Genomic DNA, 22,505 nt, shown 5'->3' with positions numbered 1-22,505 from the left:
GCCCAGCACTGACCCACGGCCCTCAGCACCTCAGCCCCACGGCTTTGGAATCCCTTCAGGGCTGGGCTCAGGTTTCCCTAGAGCAGGTTGAGATTGGAGTTGAGGTGCTGGGTCAGTGGTGGGTTTGGCAGGGTGAGGGCAGGGCTGGGACTGCAGCAGCTTCAAGGCCTTTTCCAACCTAAACCGTTGGTTCTCTGCTGGAGATGGGCCCTGGCAGCCAGTGTCCCTGGCAGGGAGCAGAGCTGAGGAGTCTGCCCCAGCAGAAAGGACAGCTTTGGGGCTGGTGCTCACCAGAAGCCGCAGCCTGGCTCTGTGCCTCACCCCCTGCTCTGCTGCTGCTGCTGGGGGCAGCCAGGCAGCCCCGTGGGGCTGAGATCATGCCTGGGGCTATTTCTGTGTTGCTGGGACAGGGCTGTCTGCAGCCAGAGGGGTGGGATGAGCCCCACAGCCCTGTCCCGCACCCAGCGCCATGGGGGACATCAAGAGAGCCTGAGCCTGGAGGTGGCCCTTGGGGCTACCCTGGGGGGCAGGGACAACCTGTCTCTGCAGTCCTCAGGGCTTCTGCAGGGGGAAGTGCAGCCTGGGCCTGCCCCAGGTCCCCTGCCTTGGGCTGCTGTCTTGCCAGGAGACAAAGGAGCGAATCCAGGGTTTGCCAGCCCTCACCTGAGCAGACGACAGCAGCAGCATCCTCATGGGAGCACGGGGAGGCCCCCAGCACGGTCACTGGGCACTGTCCCAGGTGGGATTCAGTCCCACTGCAGTGGAACGAGTCTCTCCAGACGGGGCCCGTTCCTCTCCCAAAACTCCCTCCTCTGGGAAGGGACACGGCAAAGCCACAGCCCAGGCGGCCACAGAGGACGTGGGCGTCAGAGAGGTGCCAGCGGGAGGCACAGAGGCTGCCCCAGGTCCCCTGCACGTGCAGCTCCACCCTCCCCTCGCACGCCGTGCTGCCGTTCACCAGCCTGAACCCTGCAAGCACAGAGACAGAGAACAATGGAAGGGGATGGACTTGTGCTCTGGCTCCTTCAGGAGCTGGGGAGAGGCCAAATGGAGGAGAGCTGCCATCCTCCTCCTCCACCTCTTCCCGCATCATTGTGGGGCTGCAGACCCCACATCAGCCCCTCTGTCCTCAGGCCCAGCACGGTCCCTGCCCTGCTGCCCTGTCCCCAGCATATCCCTGGTGTTTTACACCCCAGTGAGAGTCCTTACGTGTGCAGCTGAGCCAAGTAGCAGCTCTGGGGGTGCAGAGCTGGTCTCTGGGGGTCTCCCTGGGGCACAACTGGAGGAAGGGTTCATTCCCTGCACACTGCAGCTCTCTGTCCCACATGGCACCGGGGCTGGCTCCATCACGAGCTGCCCCTTGGATGTTCAGGGCTGCCCCACACTGCAGCTCCCTGCAGACCACAGCAGCAGCTCTGGCACCAAAGGCTGAGGCACAGACACTTTTCCACTTCTCCCCATCATGGATCTCCACGTGTCCTGAGCAGTCGTTGTCCCCTCCATCCAGCCGGACAAACCCTGGAGCAGACAAATCCCCTGTGAGTTCCCAGAGCCTGCTGGCAGTTACCTGCCCTCATCCCACCTCATCTCCAAGGAGGCCACAAAGCGCCCCACAAGCTCTGCAGCAGCTCCCAGTGGATGCCGCTGTCACAAACACACCAGGAACAGTTCTGGGCTGCAACAGCTCCCAGGGTAAGGACGGGCACTGAGGACAGTGCAAGTGCTGGCAAAGCTCCTGTGGCACAGGGCAGCTGGGGCTGGGGTAGGCAGGCAAGGTGCAGCAACAGGTCACCCCAACTGCATGGCGTGTGTTTCTGTGGGATGCAGCTCAGAGGGTCACACTGGCAGAGGAATAAGGTGCCAATAGCCCCAAAGTCCCTTGTTGTCTCCTGCTGTTCCCCAGGGCTGTGGGTGCCTCTGGCATGGTGGGACCTGGCCCGTGGCAATGCCAGACTGCTCCTGGCTTAGTGGGAGGAGGAAGATGGGAACTGAGACACAATGGGGCAGGGAGGAGGCAGGGCAGGCACCGACTGAGAGTGGGCTGAGCAACCTCAGGGTCCAGGTTTGTGGTGAGAACCCGGGCTGGGTTCCTATTGCCCTTTGTCGGGACTGGAGACACCAGCAACACCAGCTGCAGCATGGCAATGTGACCAGCCAGCCTGGACCCTGCTCTCACACACACTCATTGCTCCTGGAGGGCACAGCCAGGTCCCTTTCTGGCCTCTTACCTGAACAGCTCACCCCAGCGTCCATGCTGTGAACACAGTTGTTCTCACCCCATCCGCTGTGTGTACAGTTGGACAGGGCAGGCTCGGAGCCACGACACTGAATATCAATCAACCAAATGGGGCCAGATCCTGGACCGAAATTTCCGTGCCGAAAAGCTTGAACAGCAGACCCACATCCCAGCTGCTTGCAAACCACTGCAGCATCTTTCAAGTCCCAGTTGACACTACAGACAGTTCCCCACTGTCCCTCGTGTTCCACCTCCACTCTCCCAGCGCAGCGGCTGCCGCCATTCACCAGCCTCAACTCTGCAGCCCCTGAAACGCCAACACGGGGCTGGTCAGGAGAGCACCGAGCTCCAGACTACAGCTCTGAGGTCCCCCCTGCCCAGCCAGAGGTAAAGGCACCTGAGGGACAGTCCTCCCCATCCTGGGCTGTCCCTGGGGCAGTCTGGGGGTCCCTTTTCTCCCCAGCTCTGCAAAGGGTTGAGGCTGCCCAGCAGCAGACCTGCTGTACCATTCACAGCCCCACAGCCTGCAGCACATCCCCACTAATTCAAACCCCCCTTTCCCATGTCCCCTCTCTCCTCCCCAGCACAGCAACCTCCGTATGGCCCCGTGCCCCAGCCCCACACCTCCCTCTCCCACCCACACAGGCACAGCATCGACTCCCTTGAGCACCTTCTGCCCCTCGTCCCAGCGGCACCCGTGAAGAAACCGAATTGACAGAGGTATCCCGATGAGCACGCTGGTGCCCACTGGCCCTGGCTGTGGGACAAGGGAGCCAGCACTTACCCCTGCACAGCTGCAGCCTGAGGAGCAGCCACAGCACCCGAGGCCACAGGAGTCCCTCCGTGCCCATCCTGAGCCTCCTGCCCCGCGGGCACAGCCCTGCTGCTCCCCACTCCCCGGCACGGCTCCCGCACCCTCGTGGGGCTGCTGCTGATGGGAGGGTGAGATCTCTGAGAGATGCCAACGCAGCTGCAGGAGCCAATCCAAGCAGCAGCACCTTTTGAGATGTGATCAGGAGCTCTCTCCCCTCTGACACAGCTCAGCCCGCCAATGAGCTTCTCCAGTGCCCTTCATGCCCATATATGAGGGACACCACGGTCCCAATGCGGGTGCCACAGCTGCTGCCATGGGGCAGAGTTATGGGCCGAGGCAGGCGCAGAGGGGAGATGGGTCTCCAGGCCATCAACTGGGAGCACTGGGAGCACTGAGCATCCCCAGGGCTACACTCATCAGAGAACCCACAAGGGCTGTGTCCAGCAGCCCCCGAGCTGTGGGGCTGCACTGGCTCTGTGTCTGGGTGGACAGGGAACAGCCCCTGCCCTGCTGCAGCCCCTGTGGGACAGCCCTGGGCTGGGGGCAGAGCTGCAGCCCCGGCCTGCAGGAGCATCCCTCCTGGAGAGCCTCAGGACAGGGCCCCGGCAGGAGCCGCGCTGGGACACGTCCCCAGCCCAGCAGCAGGAGAGGCCCCAGCGTGTCCCCAACCGTCCCCGTGTCCCCCAGGGGCCGTTGTTCCCTGCAGGCAGATGCATCGGGAGCTGCAGCTGCAGCTGCACAAACCGCAGCCCCCGCGGCCTCGCAGCACTCGCTGCGCTTCCCCCACAGCGCCCGGCCAGGAAGCCTGAGGTTTCCTCCTGGCACCCAGCCCAGGCACAGCCCCGCGGGGCCCCGACACACCCCCAGCCCCACTGCTCCTGCCGGGGCTGCTCCTTCGGCCTCGCAGAGATGCCAATCGCAGCTCCTGGCCCCTGGGACGGCCTCGCTGCACATGGATGCTCCACACTGAGCCCCACGGCCATGGGGGGCACTGCAGGGATGTCACCTCACACCCACATACAGGCACCCCTGACATGTTGTTCCCACTTTCTCACTCCCTTCTGCTACAGCAGCTTCTTCCCCTTCTCCAGTCCGTCCATCACAGAGGCCTTACCTCCATCACTCACTGGCCAGGCTTTGGGCAGCAGCGGGTCCAGCCCAGAGCTGACTGGCCCTGGCCCCGGCAGGTACAGGGGAAGCTCTGGAAACACCTCCTGCTCAACAACAACCTGCAGCTGCTCAACAACTTGGGCAACTTCATCAACAGGTTGTGTGCCAGGCTGGCAGGGGGCTGCTCCTCGTGCCCAGGCTGTGCTCTCCTCACACTCTGCTCCCCCCGTTTCACAGAGCGAGCGTGTTTGTAAGTTCTTTGGTGGCATCATCCCTGACACGATCTAGACCCCAGATGACAAGAGGGTCTTGGTCCGTGTCACCCTTGAACTGCACCAGTGCCACCAGCTGCTGGAAAAAGCCCAGTAGATACCCAAAAATCTTGAGGCTGGTCACAAGAGCTGGGGGAGGAGTGGTGATCCCCCAGAGTGCTGATCAATGGCACAGAGTCCAGTTGGAGGCCTGTGGCCAGTGGAGTTCCACAGGGGTGGGTTCTGGGGCCAGTCTTGTTCAACATCTTCATCAGCCACCTGGATGAGGGGACAAGAGGGACCCTCAGCAAGTTCCCTGCTGGCACCAAACTGGGAGCACTGGCTGATTCCCCAGAGGCTGTGCTGCCATTCAGCAGGATCTCAATCAGCTGGAGAGTTGGGCAGAGAGGAACCTCCTGAGGTTCAACAGGGACAAGGGCAGAGTCCTGCAGCTGGGGAGGAACAACCCCCTGCACCAGGACAGGCTGGGGGTGACCTACTGGAGAGGGAGCCCTGGCCCAGGCTGCGCAGGGAGGGTGTGGAGGCTCCTTCCTTGGAGCTCTTCAAGACCCACCTGGACACTGTTCCCGTGTGACCTGATCTAGGTGGGACCTGCTTCTGCAGGGGAGTTGGGCTGGATGATCTCTACAGGTCCCTTCCAACCCCACCATGCCGTGATTCTCTGATACTCATTGAATTACAGACGGTCTCATTAGCTACAAAATACATCTTTATTAAAACCAGAAACAGACTTGAACCCACAGAGGGGATGGAAGAACACAGAACCAGGTGGAAAAGAGGGCAGTGAGGAAAAGGCAGACACAGCAGAGGAGTGAAGCCTGGAAGGGAAACAAACACACAGCAAAAGCCCCAGCAGTGCTGAGACTGAGGTCTGGGCCAGCTGGTTGGGGCACTCCAGGGGTAGGAGTTCTTCTTCAAGAGCTGCTCCTCAAGGAAGCTGCTGCCCAGGCCGTGCTCCAGCTTCCCAGCAGTGCCGTCTGGGTTGAGCTCCATCCTGCCACATGGCCAGAGGGGCAGGGAAGGGAGAGAACCTGCCACAAGTGCCCCAGATTCCCCTGCTTTCTATCCCATGGGCAAACACTGGCTTCTGTGAAAAGCTGCTGCAAGTATCCCCTGTGGGCTTTAGGAGGAGCTTCCATTTAAACATAAGGAACATATTTCCCTGTCAATGTGAGGGAGCCCTGGCCCAGGCTGCCCAGGGAGGGTGTGGAGGCTTCTTCTCGGCAGGTTTCCAAACCCACCTGCACACGTTCCTGTGCCCCTGACCAAGCAGAACCTGCTTTAGCAGGGGGTTGGGCTGAAAGATCTCTAAAGGTTCCTGACAAGCCCCATCATTCTGTGACTCTGTGGGGGGCAGCCAGGCCCTGCCTCCAGTTGCCACAGTCACAGCCGGACGCGGCCTTCCCTGCAGAGCCCCGCACAGCCCAACACAGCCACATCACTTCACAGGCATCACACAGTCACAGGATCATTTCAGCTGGGAGAGACCTTTCAGCTCTTGGAGTGCAGCCTTTGTCCCAGCCCCATCACCCACCAGCCCATTTCCCTCAGTGCAACACCCACCCGGCTCTGAAACCCCTCCAGGGACGGTGACTCCAGCAGCTCCCTGGGCAGCTGTTCCAAGGCCTGACAGTCCTGTCAGCAAAGAAATTCCTCCTCACATCCAGTCTGAACCTCCCCTGGCACAACTTGAGGCTGTTTCCTCTTCTTCTATTGCTTGTTATCAGGGAGAACAGACTGACCCTCACCTCGCTGCAGCTTCCTCTCAGGTAGATGTAGAGAGTGAGAAGGTCTCCCCTGAGCCTTCTTTTCTCCAGGCTAAACAGCCCCAGTCCCCCCAGCCCTTCCTCATCTGAGACGTGCTCCAATTCCTTTCCTAGCTTGGTAGCTGCTTCTGGATCCTCTCCAGCACCTCCATGTCCTTCTTGTAGAGAGAGACCCTGAACTGAGCACAGTATTGGAGGTGCAGCCTCACCAAAGGCGAGTCCAGGGCAATGATCAGCTCCCTGCTCCTGCTGACAACACTGTTCCTGATCCAGGCCAGGATGCCCTTGGCCTTCTTGCCCACCCTGGATGACTGAATGCATCCAGCTGGGAAGCTGAAGCTCATTAGTGACGCTTCAGCAGCAGGATTTGGGTTAAAACTGGGCTTTCTGGGAAGAATGAAGCATTTCTTACACCAGCCACAGCCCTGCTCTGTGCCCTTGCCCATTCACACCAGCTGCCCAACGGGAGCCTGAAACACAACAGTGGATGAAAAGGAAACAATCACTTTGGGGATGGGTCTCACCTGTTTTAATTTCTTTTTCCTTCTTGGACATCTTGCCTGTCTCTTCCGTGACCTTGGCATCTCCCTTCTCACACAGGCAGAGAACCGAGGCGCCGGCGCTGGCCGCTTCCACCACTGCCCACAGGGCCCCTGAAACACAAACACAGAGCAGGTCAACAACCAGCAACCTGCAGGATCTGGCTGTCTCCTAAAAGAGGACAAGGCTCTCAACTCAGATCATCAAGAGAAAGGGGCTGGGGACAGTCAGACACCCCAGTGGAATGAGGCTTGGAGAAGGTTTTCACAGCTCCAGCTGGAACACTGCACAGGGACTCACAAAGTTTACCCCCAGATGTTTCCAAACCCTCCCAGCTTCTCTTTCTGTGAGCACCTTGGTTTTTGCATGAGGCTGGTTTGGGAAGTGCCTCTGCTGGGGGCTGTTTCTGTGACTGATGGTGTGTGGTTTAGGGGAAGGGGATGGCTCTGAGCAGGAGGGTGCTGACAACACCCAGTGAGAGCACAAAGCCTTGCACCTACCCAACAAATCACCAACACAACTCCTTTTGTCACCTTCCCGTGTGCTACAAGCAACAAAAAGGGAGAATTAGACTTGCAAGTACAGATAAAACCCCAGTGGAGGGAGTTCAGAGGGTAGCAGCACAGAAAGAGGTGAGGGTAGGACACGTCCAACTGAACCAGCATGAAGAGGAACAAAGAGCTGTGCCCACCACATGAACCCAAGGAGCAGACAGCACTGACCAAGAGCCCCCTCCCACTGATGGCCCTCACGGGGCTTCCTTTAGGGAATCCAAAGCCCTTTATACCACTGAAAACACTTGACTTATATGACAACCCGTGGGGCTTCCAACTTTTCACCACAGTTGTGTGTTTGCTGCCCCCAGACGTGCTCACACCACCCGTGAGGGAGAAGTGGCAGCAGAGACACTGAGCCAAAGTTGCAACCTCCCGTCCCAAAAGGCAGCCAGGCCAGAGGCAGCCGCCCCACAGCCCCGTGGCTCCCTCCTGAGCTGCAGCCACCGTCCCCTCCAGAGAGGTGGCTTCAGAAGAAATCCCCAAGTCAGCTGCTGGAGAGAGGGACCCGGCACTACCGATGCGATTCCAGGGGGGCTCCAGGAACCCTTTCAGCTGCTGTCACCCCTCTCTGGGGCTGAACTTCCTCCCCCTCCCCCGCCCTGGAACCGCATCAAGCAGCGTTTAAAGACAACAGCGCGAAGGAAATAACGCGGGGCGGGGGAAGAGCGGGACACAAAGTGTTTGCGGTGAGCGAAGCGTGTCCCAGGCAGCTGCCAGCGCTGGGGCCGCCTCCCCCGGGACTCCCCGCCGCAGAACGGGGCCCAGCCCGGTCGTTCCCGGCTGCCCGGGGCTCGTCCCGCTCCGCCGCGGCTGCCCGGCTGCAGCGGGAGGCGGCGGCGGGGAAGCGGGAGCGGGTCAAACCCCGAACAGAAGAGCGGAGCGGGGCAGCGCCGGGGCGGGCCGCGGGCGGCAGCCCCCGCCGGGCCCGGGCCCCGCTCCCGCTTTCCCCCGCGGCACGGAGGGACGGCGCGGCCCCGCCTCCCCCCGCCCCGCTCCGCGCCGCCGCCGGGGCCCGAGGAGCCGCCGCGGAGCCGCGTTCGGCCGCCTCCCCCCCACCGGCGCCCGCGGGCGGCTCTCGGGCTCCCGGGGCCTCGCCGCCCGCCCCGGGCCCGCCGCCGCCTCCGCCCGGCCCCGCCTCACCGGACACCCCCGGCCCGCTGCGGAGCCCCCTCCCCGCCGCCCTCCCGCCGCCCCCCGGCCCGCCCGCGGCCCGCGCTCACCGCCGGCCACGCGCCCCCCATCCTGCGCTCGCTCGCCGCCCGGCGCTCAGCCGTGGGGAGCTCGGCCGCCTCCTCCTCGCCCCACACGGCCGGAGCCGCCTCCGCCGGGACCCCCGGGAGCAGCCGACGGCGCCGCCCCCGCGCTGAGAGACCCCAGCAGCGCGAGCGGGGCGGCGGCGCGGGCTCCGCGCGGGGCACGCTGGGACTACGACTCCCGGCAGGCACCGCGGCTGCCGCCGGCGGCTTTGCGCGACAGCGAGGTGCGGGCGCTGACGGGAAATGGAGTCCGCGGGGCGGCCGCGGGGAAACGGCGCCTGTTCCGCGGCTGCCGGTGCTCCCGCTCCCGCTCCCGCCCCGCAGCATCATCACCGCTGGTCACAGGCGTAAGAATCGCCCGAGGGTGGCAGCTGGAAGGGCCGTCACTAAAAAGAGTCACAGAACGGTGGCAGTTGGAAGGGACCCCTAAAGCTCATCCAGCCCAACCCCCATCTCAGGCGGGTCCCACCTAGATCAGGTCACACAGGAGCGTGTCCAGCTGGGCTTGGAAACCTGCCGAGAAGGAGCCTCCACAGCCTCCCTGGGCAGCCCGGGCCAGGGCTCCCTCACCTCAGCAGGGAAATAGCTTTTGCTCATGTTTCAATGGGACATTTTGTGTTGCAGCTTCTTTCCATCAGCCCTTGTCCTGTCACTGGATACAACAGAACAAAAGTGCTGCCCCAGCCCCCTGACACCCACCAGTGACATATCTGTCAGTATTAATGAGAACCCCCTGCAGTCTCCTCTTACCTAAAAAGCCCCAGGGCCCGCAGCTTTTCCTCCTCACACACATGTTCCATCCCCTCAGCATCTCAGTAGCCCTGTGTTGCCTCTCTCCAGCCGTTCCCTGTCTCTCTGGACCTGGGGACTCTGCCCTTACTCCTGGTGACCCTCAGCAGGTTCCTCTCTGCCCAACTCTCAGCCTGTCCAGCTCTCACTGACTGGCAGCACAGCCTCTGGGGAGTCAACCAGTGCTCCCAGTCTGGTGCCATCAGGGAGCTCACTGAGGGTCCCTCTGTCCCCTCATCCAGGTCCTTGATGAAGGCGTTGAACAAGACTGGCCCCAGAACCCATCCCTGTGGAACCCCACTGGCCACAGGCCTCCAACATGAGAGTGACAGGGCAGTGGAACAGGCTGCCCAGAGGAGTTGTGGAGGCTCCTTCCTTCGAGGTCTTCAAGACCCTCCTGGACATGTTCCTATGCCACCTGATCTAGGTGACCCTGCTTCTGCTGGAGGGTTGGACTAGATGATCTCTAAAGGTCCCTTCCAACCCCTACCAGTCTATTATTCTATGATTCTATGATTCTACGTCTTTTAATGTCACAGAGCACTGTGTCAGTGCCCAGTGGTGATGTGACATCACAGAACCCCGCTGCAGTGCCCTGGTGTGCTGTCATTTCACGGAGCACTGCTGCAGTGCCAAGATGCTCTATGATGTCACATCACCCCCTTCCAGTGCCTAGATATGCTGTGATGTCACAGAGCACTGGTGCAGTGTTGAGATATGCTGTGTTTTCACAGAGCACTGTAGCAATGTGCAGTTGTGACATGAAGTTATACAGCACTGTTTCAGTGCCCACGTGTGCTGTGATGCCAGAGAGTCCCGTTTCATTGCCAGGATATGATATTATGTCTTAGAGCACTGCTACAGTGCCCAGACGTCCTGTGATGTCACAAAGCACTATTGCAGTGCCCGGATATGCTATTATATATCAGAGCAGTGATGGAGTGCCCAGATGTCTTGTAATGTCACAGAGCACTGCTGCAGTGCCCAGTGGTAATATGAAATCACAAAACCTCGCTGCAGTTCCCTGGAGTGCTGTGATTTCATGGAGCACTGTTGCAGTGCCAAGATGTTCTATGATGTCATACAGCCCCCTTCCAGTGCCTAGATATGTTATGATGTCACAGAACACAGGTGCAATGCCTAGTACTGCTGTGATGTCATAGAGCACTGTAGCAATGTGCAGTTTATTTGATGTTATAGAGCAGTGTTGCAGTGCCTACATCTGCAGTGATACCACAAAGTCCCATTCCAGTGCCCACATATTATGTGAACTCACGAGCACTACTACCGTGCCCAGACATCCTGTGATTTCACAGAGCACTATTGCAGTGCCCAGATATGCTATTATATATCACAGCAGTGATGGACTGCCCAGATGTCTTGTAATGTCACAGAGCACTGTTGCAGTGCCCAGTGATGATGTGATATCACAGAATGCCACTGCAGTGTCCAGGAGTGCTGTGATTCCACGGAGCAATGTTGCAGTGCCAAGATGTTCTATGATGTCATACAGCCCCCTTCCAGTGCCTAGATATGTTATGATGTCACAGTGCACTGGTGCAGTGCCTAGTACTGCTGTGATGTCATAGAGCACTGTAGCAATGTGTAGTTGTGATGTTATACAGCACTGTTGCAGTGCCCATATGTGTAGTAATGCCACAGAGTCCTGTTTCAGTGTCCAGATATGCTACTATACATCAGAGCACTGCTACGGTGCCCAGACGTCCTGTAATGTTACAGAGCACTTTTGCAGTGCCCAGATGTGCTGTCATGTCACACAGCCCCGCTGCAACGCCCAGACGTGCTTTTCTGTTACAGAATCATGTTGCAGTGTTCACATATGCTGTGATGTCACACAGCACCGTTGCAGTGCCCAGTGGTGATGTGACGTCACAGAACCCCGCTGCAGTGTCCTGGAGTGCTGTGATTTCACAGAGCACTGTTGCAGTGTCAAGATGTTCTATTACGTCACACATCCCCCTTCCAGTGCCAAGATATACTATGATGTCACAAAGCACTGTTGCAGCGTTGAGATACGATGTCACAGAGAAATGTAGCAATGTGCAGTTGTGATATGATGTTACAGAGCACTGTTGCAGTGCCCACCTTTACTGTGATGCCAGAGTCCCATCAATGCCCAGATATATTGTGAAGTCATAGAGCACCGCTACAGTGCCCAGACATCCTGTGTTGTCACAGAGCACTTTTGCAGTGACCAGACGTGCTGTCATGTCACACAGCCCCGCTGCAAAGCCCAGATGTGCTGCTGTGTTACACAGTCCTGTTGCAGTGTGCACATGTGCTGTGATGTCACAGAGCACTGGTGCAGTGCCCAGTGGTGATGTCATGTCATAGAACCCCGCTGCAGTGTCCTGGATTGCTGTGATTTCACGGAGCACTGTTGTAGTGCAGAGATATTCTGTGATGTCACACAGCCCCCTACCAGTGCCTACATATGCTGTGATGTCACAGAGCACTGGTGCAGTGTCGAGATATGCTGTCACAGAGCATTGTAGCAATCTCCAGTTATGATATGATGTTAAAGAGCACTGTTGCAGTGCCCACATGTGCTGTGATGCCACAGAGTCCCGTTTCAGTGCCCAGATATTATGTTATGTCTCAGAGCACTGCTACAGTACCCAGATGTCCTGTCGTGGTTTGGCCCAGCCAGCACAGCAGCACCACGACAGTCTCTCGCTCAGTGCCCCCATTCACCCCCACCCTCGTTAGGACGGCGGAGACCTCAGCGAAATGGGAGTAAAAAGATAAACAAGATTGTTGTGGATTAAGACAAGGGCAGGGAGGGCTCGCTGTCAATTACAGTTCCAGGCAAAACAGACTCCAGTGCTCGACTGAGAGAGGAAAATAGGAAAGTTTATTCTACAAGAAACAGAATGGAATAAAAGCAAAAAGGGAGCAGGATGATGAATATTACAACTGGCACTTTAAGATCTCCCTCCCCCATCCCTCCTTTCTTCCCCATCCCATTTCACTGCTCCTGATATCTCTACCTCCTCACCTCTCAATGGCTCAGGGGGGCAGGGAATGGGGGATGTGCTCAGTCTCTCATAGATGGGCTCTGCCGCTTCTGTCTTCTCAGATGAGGACTGTGGAGAAAAAATGAGGGAGCATGGACATGGATCCCGGGGTATAATGTTAGGCCTGATGGGGCAAGGCAATCTGAGTTCTAGTTATACGAATTTAATGCACAATCAAGACCAGAGTCAGAGCCATGGTTAAAGCAGTTGCTGTCACGCAGACAGCAGGCCGCTTTCTCTTCTCTCTTGCTCTCGGGCTGTTTTCAGCTAACGAGCTAACAGCTCAAGGTGGAAAACAACTTCGGAGAAAAACAAGATGGGAAGATGTGAGGGAGCTTGCTGATGGCAGAAACCACAGGTAGGATGAACACAAGAATGTAATCTATTAGCTGCTGTTGCTGAGCTAGCTTTGAAGCTGCTGTGTATATAAGTTAGAGCCTGCTCTCAATGAAGAAGATTTCTGCTATCACTCACATTGAGTAGGACTGATTTCTTCCCACCCAGCTGAGAATCGGACCCTGGGTTGATCGCCGCATGAAGTAGGCTTGGGGCTGGTTTTTCAGGTTTTGAGCCTGGGTTTCAGGCTTTGAGCCTGGGTTTTTCAGACTTAGAGTCTGGTTTCAGGCTTCAAGCCTGGTTTGCAGACTTCGAGTCTGTTTTTTTCAGGCCAAGAGCCGAAAACTTCGCGGCATATGGCGCCCGAACAGGGCCATCACTGGGTGTTACCGGGTAAGGAGCCTGCCTGCGGGGAGCTGAGACTTGAAAATCCGGAGGCAGAGGCAGTCGTCGGAGGAAGCCTGCCGGACCCCAAGCAGAGGTTGCTGTACCCGGGGGAGTGACTACAGGTTGAGGCGAGACGAGGATCCGACAACATGGATAAGGAGGCAGCACTCTCACTTTTACATCGCTTGTTAGAAAAGCGGGGGGTGGACTTTAAACTGACCGATTTGTCTGGTCTACTTGTACATAGTAATTGTAAAGGCTTTTTTAAGGACTCTGAGAAATATTTTGATGAGAAGGAGTGGAGAGCATATGGGACTTGTCTTTGGGACTTGGTTATAGACGAAGATAAGACTGCTCGGAAACTGATAAAACCATGGAGAGAAGTAATTAACTGTTTGAAAAAGTATAAGTTGGAAAAGGATTTGGCCGCTGCTGTAACTCAGCGGCTTGATATGCCCGAGACTGTAGCCGAATCAACAGCTGGACTGTTTGGTATCAGGACTAATTATATCTCACCTCCCTTTTCTGGTGAGTGGCGAGAAATTGGAAACCTTCTCTGGGAATCCACTATTAATGGTGATAAGGACAACAGTAAGATCAGTAAAGATCTAGGTCTCGTTTGGAGAGACGTGATAAATACTTTAAAAGAAATGCAAGCAGAGCAGCGTGTGGCCATGGCTGCAGCCCAGGCGTTGACTGTTGCGCCGAGGCCGAAGGAGACAGACAAGGGAACGGACAGGGTCCTGCAGGAAGTATTAAAGAAACTGGAGCGACAAGAGACCATGGAAACACAGCCTGTCGCCACTGAAAGCCAGCCCGGTGCCGCCCGGCGCTGAGCGGGGCGTGCTGAGAGAAAAAAAAAAAAGAAAAAAAAAAGAAAAGAAAAAAAAGAAAAAAAAAGTTCTTCTTTACACAAGAGTTTTACAAAGTCAGAGAGGCGAAGGGGCTTCAGAGCAGAGCCCCCGCGGGAGAGCTGCTTCCCATTCGAGCCCAGCCCGCCGAGTTACCCCTGGGGCGACTCGCAGGGGAATGCCGAGCGGGCAGAGTCGGGCGGGGATGCAGCGCAGGATGATCAGAGGAGAGTGGGGGAGCGCGACCCCGTGTTAGACTGGGCACCATCGGGCACGCGAAGGGAGACAAAGAAAACACAGGAGAGAGTAATACCGGCTGCGCCGCCGGCGCCGGAGACGGCACGGAGTGAGCCAGATCCCCCCCGCCCCTTCCATCCGCAGCCGCCGCCGCGCAGCCGCTTGCCGCGCCCGGTCGGTGTCTCCGGAGCCCCCCACACACACCGCGCCGACACCGCCGGCCCCGGCCCTCACGGACCGCTGGGCTCGTCCTTTCCATCCTCAGTCCCTTGCCTCAACGAGTGTAAAAGCTGTTGGTCGTGATGTTATGCATTTTGCTGTAAATGTGATGAACAGTGGTTTTCTTACAGTGGAAACTCTCTAAGTCGTTTTAGGTGTCAGGAATGGAACTTGGAAGAACAGAACATTTTGGCATTGAGAAGCTAAAAGGTGGTTTATGTTGATGCTTCAAATGATTGTGGTAAATGGTTTTAGGCAATTTCAACAAACCAAGCAAAACATGTGGCTTACACTGGCCAAAGCCATCAATCAGTCTACAATATGTTTATCAATGGCCACTCCAGATAATCCTTTTTCTACCTGTTTGGTGGGAGCTCCATCAGATGTGGCACAATGGCCTGTATCAAATGCATTAAAAACAAATCCCTTAGTTAAGGGTAATGGCAAAGTTGACAGCTGGGATTTGATCATTTCATGGTTGCCAATAATGACAACAGAGCCACAGGAGTTAAAATTATTGGGATCTATAAAGATGGATTTTTGTGTTATGTTTAATTTTACCAGCAATACCAAAACATTTGGGACAGAATGTGGATCCCATCCTGGGCGTGTAGAAGAACACAACATCTTGGTGCAATTATACTTCACCAAAAAGATCCAGGTCTAGTCTTGTGCCTGTACAGTTACCAAAGGGAATTTTTCTGATCTGTGGGGACCAGGCATGGCCTGGAATACCCTCGAGATTACAAAGGGGACCACGCAGTTTGAGACAACTGACGCTCTTGATGCCTAATCACACAATGATTTAGAAACATCATTGCCCAAACCAATTTGTGCATGCATTTACTGGCCAATGTGATGACTATGTTACCTTTGGTCTCCCTCAACAATAATAGCAACTAGTATATTTGCTCCAGGTGTAGGAGTATCTGCTTTATTGACTCAGCTATGCAAATTAGGATACTGGCCTAGCAAACAAAGTAACCAAACCTCAATGACATTAGAAGACTTGATTAGTAATGTAAGTAGCATCAGCCATACAACTTTGCAACATAGACCTGCTAGAGATTTTACCTTTAGCACAAGTATAAGAACTTTGTTTGTCAGCTGTGCTTTTTTTTTCAGTGGATAAGAAGAAGCTTACCAGGCATGAGCTGCTAAATTAATGTGCAGATTGACCTTGAGCTGCTCTTGACTGTGAGAAACGAAGAAGCAAAAATACATACGAGATAACAGCTTGGAGCAAGGAGGAGGCTGAGGCAGCATGTGAAACTGCAAGGCTTCTCGCAGAAAACTACAGCTGGCTTTTAGAGAAAGGACCAATTAGAAGTACTATAAACACGCTGGCTTTGCTGCTGATTATGGAGGTCTGATGCTTGTTAGTAAAATTTGAGTTATAGGCTGCCCGCAGGGGTCATGGACATACCAGCTATCCCCATGCATTGAGCCACGGTATCCTTCACACTAGTCTTAGGGAGGGGGAGAGCATGGGGCATAGAAGATATGAGTATAATGGTCTACTGAGTCTCTCTTGCAGATTGACGTGTTTCTCGGAGTGCTCACCGTGATGCAGATCAAGATGGAGTCACTCAACTATTGGCAAGATTGAATAATGAAGTGGAACATGACCACCACCTGATCATATCTTCCTGCAATTGGCTCAGCTGGCACATGTGCTGGGCAGACACGTTATGTATCAGCCTGTGCCACAGGACACTGGAGTCATGGAGCATAGGGAGGGGGAGATGTGGTAGGCGTCCAGAAGATCTCGGGTTGTAACGTGAGAGGTGAAAGGTACAGAAGAGGTGGGCACGGGGTGGAGTGGGAGGAGGTGCTGGTGGTAGCAGATATGAGCACATGGCGTAAACAAGGGGTTGGAATAAAGTATCATCAATGCTGAGTGTGTGGTGATCCGTGTCACCTCAGTGGGGGGGCTGAGTAACCCGTGCGGGCGGCCTGGTGGTGTTGCCGGTGGCGGCAACAACTATTTATGACTGCAAAATCCAGAGCATTGGAAGCTACATTTTTAACCTAACCCAGTATGATCTATGTAGAGAAGGGAACAGGACCATCCTAAAGAACTCCCTTATCAATATTGGGGAGAAATGAGGACAAATTCGGGAAAAGGGAGATTAACTGGAACAAGTAACGTTATAACCAGTGTGAACGCATCGGTGTCGCTCATTTTGGATGCATGTGATATTATAGATGATGATCCAAGCACTAATTGCAGGGAGATGGTACTATACGAATCAACCAAAGTATGTTTGCCCAGGTGGAAGCCACTCCAAACTAGATCCTAATAATGAAGTTTCTCAAACAGCCCTCGGCATTTGGTCAGGACACCTCTGTGGAAGCAATGGATGGTCCTGTGTGTGCTGGGATACTGCAGGCGGTAAATCTGAGAGACAATGTGGGAATTTACAAGCTTCAATCACCGGGATGCAAACAGACGGTAATTGTACACCCAAAGCCTGCAGCCCAGGAAATTTAACCCTTATAAATCCAGGAATTTGGAAACAGAAATAAATAACCAACATTGGACTTATGAGATATGGATCCAGGTGTAGCTAGTAATGCTGGAATAAAAGAAAGGACAAGGGAATGGGTGCAGCACAGGCTGTTATTGAACTCATTTTGTCACGAAATGGAAACAGGAGGGAAACATGAAGTTCCCACAGCTGCTAAAAATCTATCTGTAAACCTTGCTGAAAACATTGCCAAGTCATTGAATGTAAGTAATTGTTGTGTCTGTGGTGGGACAAACCAAGGGGAACGATGGCCATGGGAGTCTGTGGAGAGCAACATCAGTGATCCCCAAGTATGGAAAACAATGGAAAAAGGTAACGGAAAACAACAATGGGTGCTCCAAATGAGTGTCATTGGAAGGAGTTGTTGGCAAAATCTAAGAGAAGATGGAGTACAAGTAGGTAATTTGGAATGTGAAGGAGATTACCTACGGAACGAAACTAGGAGTAGATGGGATAAGTGGGGAAGACCACTGGAAATGGATCATCAATTTAAGAATTGGATCAATGGGACAAACATACCAAATGGCTGGCCAGCTCCTGAAGGACATGATTGCATTTGCACTAGACTGGCTTATGCATATTTGCCACCAAATTGTGCAGGATCCTGTACATTAGGGACTATAAGGCCTAGTTTTTTCCCGCTACCTGTAAATCGGGGAGAGCGATTGGGAGTCCAAGGGTATGCTGAAGCTGATGAGTGAAGAAAAAGGTGCCATAAACGGAGCCTACAAGTTGGAGATTGGAAAGATAACAAATGACCTCCCGAGATAATCATTGCCCACTACCATCCAGCTACATGGGCAGAAGATGGATCCTGAGGCTATAGGACCCCAAGATATATGTTAAATAGAATAAATAGATTACAAACTGTAGTAGAAATAGTTGTAAATGAAACTGGAGATGCACTTGGATTAATTGCGAAACAAAACACCAAGATGAGAACTGCTTTGTATCAAAATCGCTGAGCTTTGGACTATTTGTTAGCAACAGAAGGGGGCGATTGTGGAAAATTTAATCTTAGTAACTGTTGTTTAGAAATTGGTGATGAAGGAAACACTCTAAATGAACTTGTAAAAGAAATGAAGAAAATTGCACATGTCCCAGTTCAGACTTGGAATGGAATCGATCTGGGAGGACTATGGGGGAACTTGATGAAGGGTGATTGGCTTACTAACATTGGGATAGTAGTACTGGGGATATTTGGAGGATTGTTAGTAATTCCATATTTAATACCTTTTTTTAAGAGAGTACTACACTTGGTTGTACAAGGAATGCAGATAACTGCAGGACCTGTTGATTCAGAACCAGGGAAAGAGAAAACTCATTCCTTGATGATACTAAAAACAAAAGAAGATCCGAAATTGATACCAATTCGGCAAGTAGTGACTCGATTAGAAACAAAACCACGAATCAGTATCATACAAAACAAGATGGGAGATTGTGAAATGTGTTCACCTGATTCGTGTCCCTATGAAACAATGCTGGGGCCCCAGGGTGAAATGTGACTTTTAACCATTCTGTTTGTCCCTGTATAACCACAGGTTTGGGAGAAGCAGGATGGTGTGTATATAGTTCCTATTTTTATGTATATAGTTCTTGTTTCTTGCAAAGGCCACCTGGCAGACACTCTGGTAGAGCAGCTTAGGCCGTTTCTTGTTGCTACCTGCACGCTGTTAGGTAAGAGAGGCCTACTGAGCGCAGGCCTATGGATATGTATTAGCAGAGGAAATACAAACCGACAACTGGAGCTGTGCGGCGTGCATCTTGGTTGAGCAGAGACTCCCGGTGCACCCAGCACTGTTTGCTTGCCTCTGTTTACTCAGTTGTGAGTTTCACTGGAATCCTGTTTGGGACTAAGTCATTTATCACACAGATGGAAGTGGAAGGCGAGCACGGAACGGCATTCACATGAACCACGTGGGTTGTGCTGCGGAACCCATTGGCGGCCCTGCACCCTCCAGCTGGCGTGGGCTAGCAGGGGAGCTGGGGCTCTGTGGTGGGGACACCCTGGGTCTGCCTGGGCTGTCCTGCAGGCAGCAGCAGAGGCCGGGAACGGCCCAGCTCAGCACCCTCGGGGCCCTAGGAAAAGGACATCTTGTGACTGGGCTTGTGCTGCCAGGTTTAACATCGACAAGTCGCTCTTCAAAGGTGGCCATGCTCAGAGAATCGCAGAAACACAGAATGGCAGGGCATGGAAGGGCCTTTCCAAGGTCATCAAGTCCAAACCCACTGCTACAGAAGGTGCAACTAGATGAGGTCACACAGAGCAGCAGGAGGCGGGTTTGGAAACCCTCCCTGTGGGCAGAGCAGAGGGGGAGCAGAACCTCCCTCCCCCGCAGCCCACACTCTGCTGCTGCCCCCAGGCTGCCGCGGCCCTTCTTGCCCACGAGGGCACGCTGCTGCTCAGGGTCAGTTTATTATCAACGTGGCGCTCCAAAACGCCGGGTGCCTGGGGAACGGCCACGGCCTGGGCAGAGCCGGGTGGTCCCGGCCCCTGGACGGCTGCGGGGGGCGACCGAGGGGCGAGTTCGCAGCCGAAGCGAAGAGCTCCCGGGCGGAAGGATACGGCAGCGCGGCCGGGCGCGCACAACGAGCGACACGAGCGCTCACACCGGCCCTCCCCGGCGCCGCGGCGCGCGGAGGGCTTCGAGCGACGCCTCTCGCCGCCATTGGCCGGCCGGGCCGCCACTCAGCGATCTCGCGCGCCGATTGGTTGGGGCGGCGCGCCGTGGGCGGGCCTCGCCGTTCCCCTCAGAGCGCCGGCGGCAGCGCGGGGGGAGGGAGGGAGCGGTTCGGGCGCTCCGGCGGCGTCCCGCCGCGCCTCAGCCCGAGGAGGCCGAGAGCCGGCAGCAGAGCCGGAGGCAGAGCGTTTGCTGTCGCCCCTGTGCGAGGCCGGCGTGAGCATGGAGGGGGCTGACAGCAGCCGTGTCCCGGGGCTGGGCGTGCAGCCGGCGCCGGGCTGCTGAGATGGCCCCTGGCTGCAGGGCAGAGGGAGGGCAGCCAGGCCGTGCCGCAGGGCCATGAGGAGGCAAAAGGGGCTTCTTTCATTCCTTAAGGCTTTTCTTGGTTATAACTCTGTGTCAGTACTTTTCCATGTCAAGGTTCCATGGCACGCACACCCCTGCGGCTCTGTGGCATCCCTGCACAGGCCCAAGACACAGCCAAACTTCACAGCAGCAACAAGAGAGGCAGGCGGTGGTTTAGCCCTGGCTGAACGGTAACCACAGCACCCAGTCACTCACTGCCACGGGCCAGCTGCTGCCCTGATGTCCCGAGTGTGACGGCACTTGGGATAGAGCAGCCTGGCCACACTCCCTGGCCTAGGTGAGGCACACAGGCCACCTGCACGTACTGGTTGCACTCCACGGGCCGGTCCAGCTCCAGCAGGGCAGTGTCGTAGTCGGTGACGTTGAAGGAGCTCTGGTGGAGCAGCGCCCGTGTGGTGTATCGCACCTGCACCTCGGGGCCCGTCAGAGTCAGCTGGTTGACCCCAATCACCACTCAAAACCATGTCTTGTTCCTGGAAGGCAGATGGGGAGCAGAGGGCTCAGTGCCACTCAGCTGCTGGGTGTGGGCTGCTGGATGTGTCCGACGAGGACCAGAGGAGCAGGAAGAGCCGCAGTGGCTCTGCATGGCGTGAAGGACTCCAGCAGCTGCTGGATCTCCTTGCAGTGCTCCAGCTGTGTGTTGGTGTTCCTCTGCAGCCAGGATGCGCTGCCTGCGCCTGCTCTCTGCTCTCCATCATCGTCCTCAGCTCATCCAGCTGCAGGAAAGGCAGGCGGCCTCGGCTCAGAGAAGGGATGGACGTGGCCAACAAGCCCAGGTGCCCTGGAGGCTCACTCAATGACCCCATCCAGCCAGGGGCCGTGGCTGGCACCCCCCCAGGACCCGCCTGCCAAGCCAACAGGCAGCTGGAGTGCTGCCCCTCGCCTTCCCCTGCAGCTGCTCGGCCACTGTGGCCACCAAACCCCACTGTTCCCCTCAAAACTCCATCAAGACCCCGCTTTTTCCTCAAAACACCACCAAAACTCAAGTTTGCTCTCTAACCTTCAGCAAAATTCAATCTTTTCCCCCCAAACTCCACCTCTTTCCCTCAAAACACAACCAAAATCCCATTTTCTCATCCCCATTTTTAAGCCCCATCAAATCTCAACCTTTTCCCCTCAAACCTCTAGAAAAAATATCGCTTTCCCCTCTCAAGTTTACCAAAAAGCCATCCTTTTCCCTGAAACTGAACCAAAGCCTCACTTTTGCCTTCAACATCCCACCACAACCCTACATTAGCCTAAAAACCCCACCAAAACCCCACCTTTCCCTCAAAACTCAACCAACCCCCCACATTTCCCTCAACACTACACCAAAAAACGCACTTTCCCCTCAGAACTCCACCAAAACTTCACTATTTCCTTCAAAACTCCAACACTGCTCCACCTTTTCCTCAAAACCCCACCGACGCTGCGCTTTTCCTGCCAACACTCCATCAAACCGCCTCGTTTCCCTCAGAACTTCACCAACCCCCTGCTTTTCCCATCAAACTCCATCAAAAACCTCACCTTTCCCTCATACAAAAAACACAACCTTTTGCCCTCAAAGTGCACCACAAACACCACTTTTGCCCTCAAAATACTATCACAACCCCACATTTGCCTCAGAACTCCAAGAACCCCACAGCTTTTGCTCTCAGAGGTCCACAAAACCCCCACTTTTGCCCTCAAAACTCCATTACAACTCCGCTTTTCCCCCTCACAACTGCACCAAAGCTCAGTTTAATCCTGCAAACTCCATGAAAAAAATCACTTTTCCCCAGAAGTTAACTTTTACCCTCAAACAGTACTAAACCCCCACGTACCTCTCAAAACACCACCAAGATCCAATTTTCCCTCAAAATCTCCAACAAACCCCAACTTTTACTGTAAAAACACCACCAAAACTCCACCTTCTCCCTCAAAACCCCAACCAAAACTCCACCGTCTCCCTCAAAACCCCAACCAAAACCCCCAGACCTTGATAAAATCCCGTCTTTTCCCTCAAAACTTGTACAAAACCACACCTATGGGCTGCCAAGTGCCCAGGATGGGCTTTCTAGGGCTTGGGCCAGAAAAGTGTCATTTTCTGCCCCAAGAGAAGGCTACGGGCAGGGACAGCTCGTGGAGATGCCTCCTCCCCTGGGGCAGCACCCACCCTCTGCAACCTCCCGTGCCCTGCAGTGGGGGAGAGCCCCCGACGGTGTGCGTGATGTGCAGATTGTCCACTGAGCACAGGGCTCTGCACAGAGCTGAAGGAAAATCCTCAGTGTGTGTCTCGAGTCCCAAACTGGGAACTGAATCTCCCGCTTGGACAACAAAGCTGTCCGTGGGACCTCTCTCCTCTCACCTTCAACACGCACCTATGAGGCTCTGTCTGAAGCCCTGGGAGGATGATGGCAGAGGGCTGGGAGGTGCAGGGGGTTGATTCCATCTCCAGCGGGATATGGAGGTTTCTCAGCCACTTCTGCACGAAGCAGTTGTCTGAAACGTGCAGCTGTGGGCTCTGGAGTGGGGGCAGATGAGCTGCGCTGGCTGGGCAG

At 55.4% G+C, this 22,505-nt stretch overlaps 1 protein-coding gene across 1 annotated transcript in view; it reads right to left on the bottom strand.

The window, feature by feature from the left end:
* LOC133629445 (scavenger receptor cysteine-rich type 1 protein M130-like) overlaps positions 1-19,961 on the bottom strand; it is a 121,427-nt gene extending 101,466 nt beyond the window's left edge. Inside the window, 8 exon segments of the mRNA XM_062020077.1 lie at positions 664-969; positions 2,403-2,543; positions 2,861-2,993; positions 5,174-5,250; positions 6,723-6,851; positions 7,239-7,282; positions 8,516-8,758; positions 19,777-19,961. Of these exon segments, the coding sequence (XP_061876061.1) occupies positions 664-969; positions 2,403-2,543; positions 2,861-2,993; positions 5,174-5,250; positions 6,723-6,851; positions 7,239-7,282; positions 8,516-8,758; positions 19,777-19,961 (1,258 nt within the window).
* Between the last annotated feature and the right edge of the window lie 2,544 nt (positions 19,962-22,505).

This window comes from Colius striatus, unplaced genomic scaffold (genome assembly GCF_028858725.1).
Source record: "Colius striatus isolate bColStr4 unplaced genomic scaffold, bColStr4.1.hap1 scaffold_45, whole genome shotgun sequence".
Lineage (NCBI taxonomy): Eukaryota > Metazoa > Chordata > Aves > Coliiformes > Coliidae > Colius > Colius striatus.
Note: the sequence above shows the minus strand (reverse complement) of the source record. Positions and strands in the feature narration are given on the sequence as shown.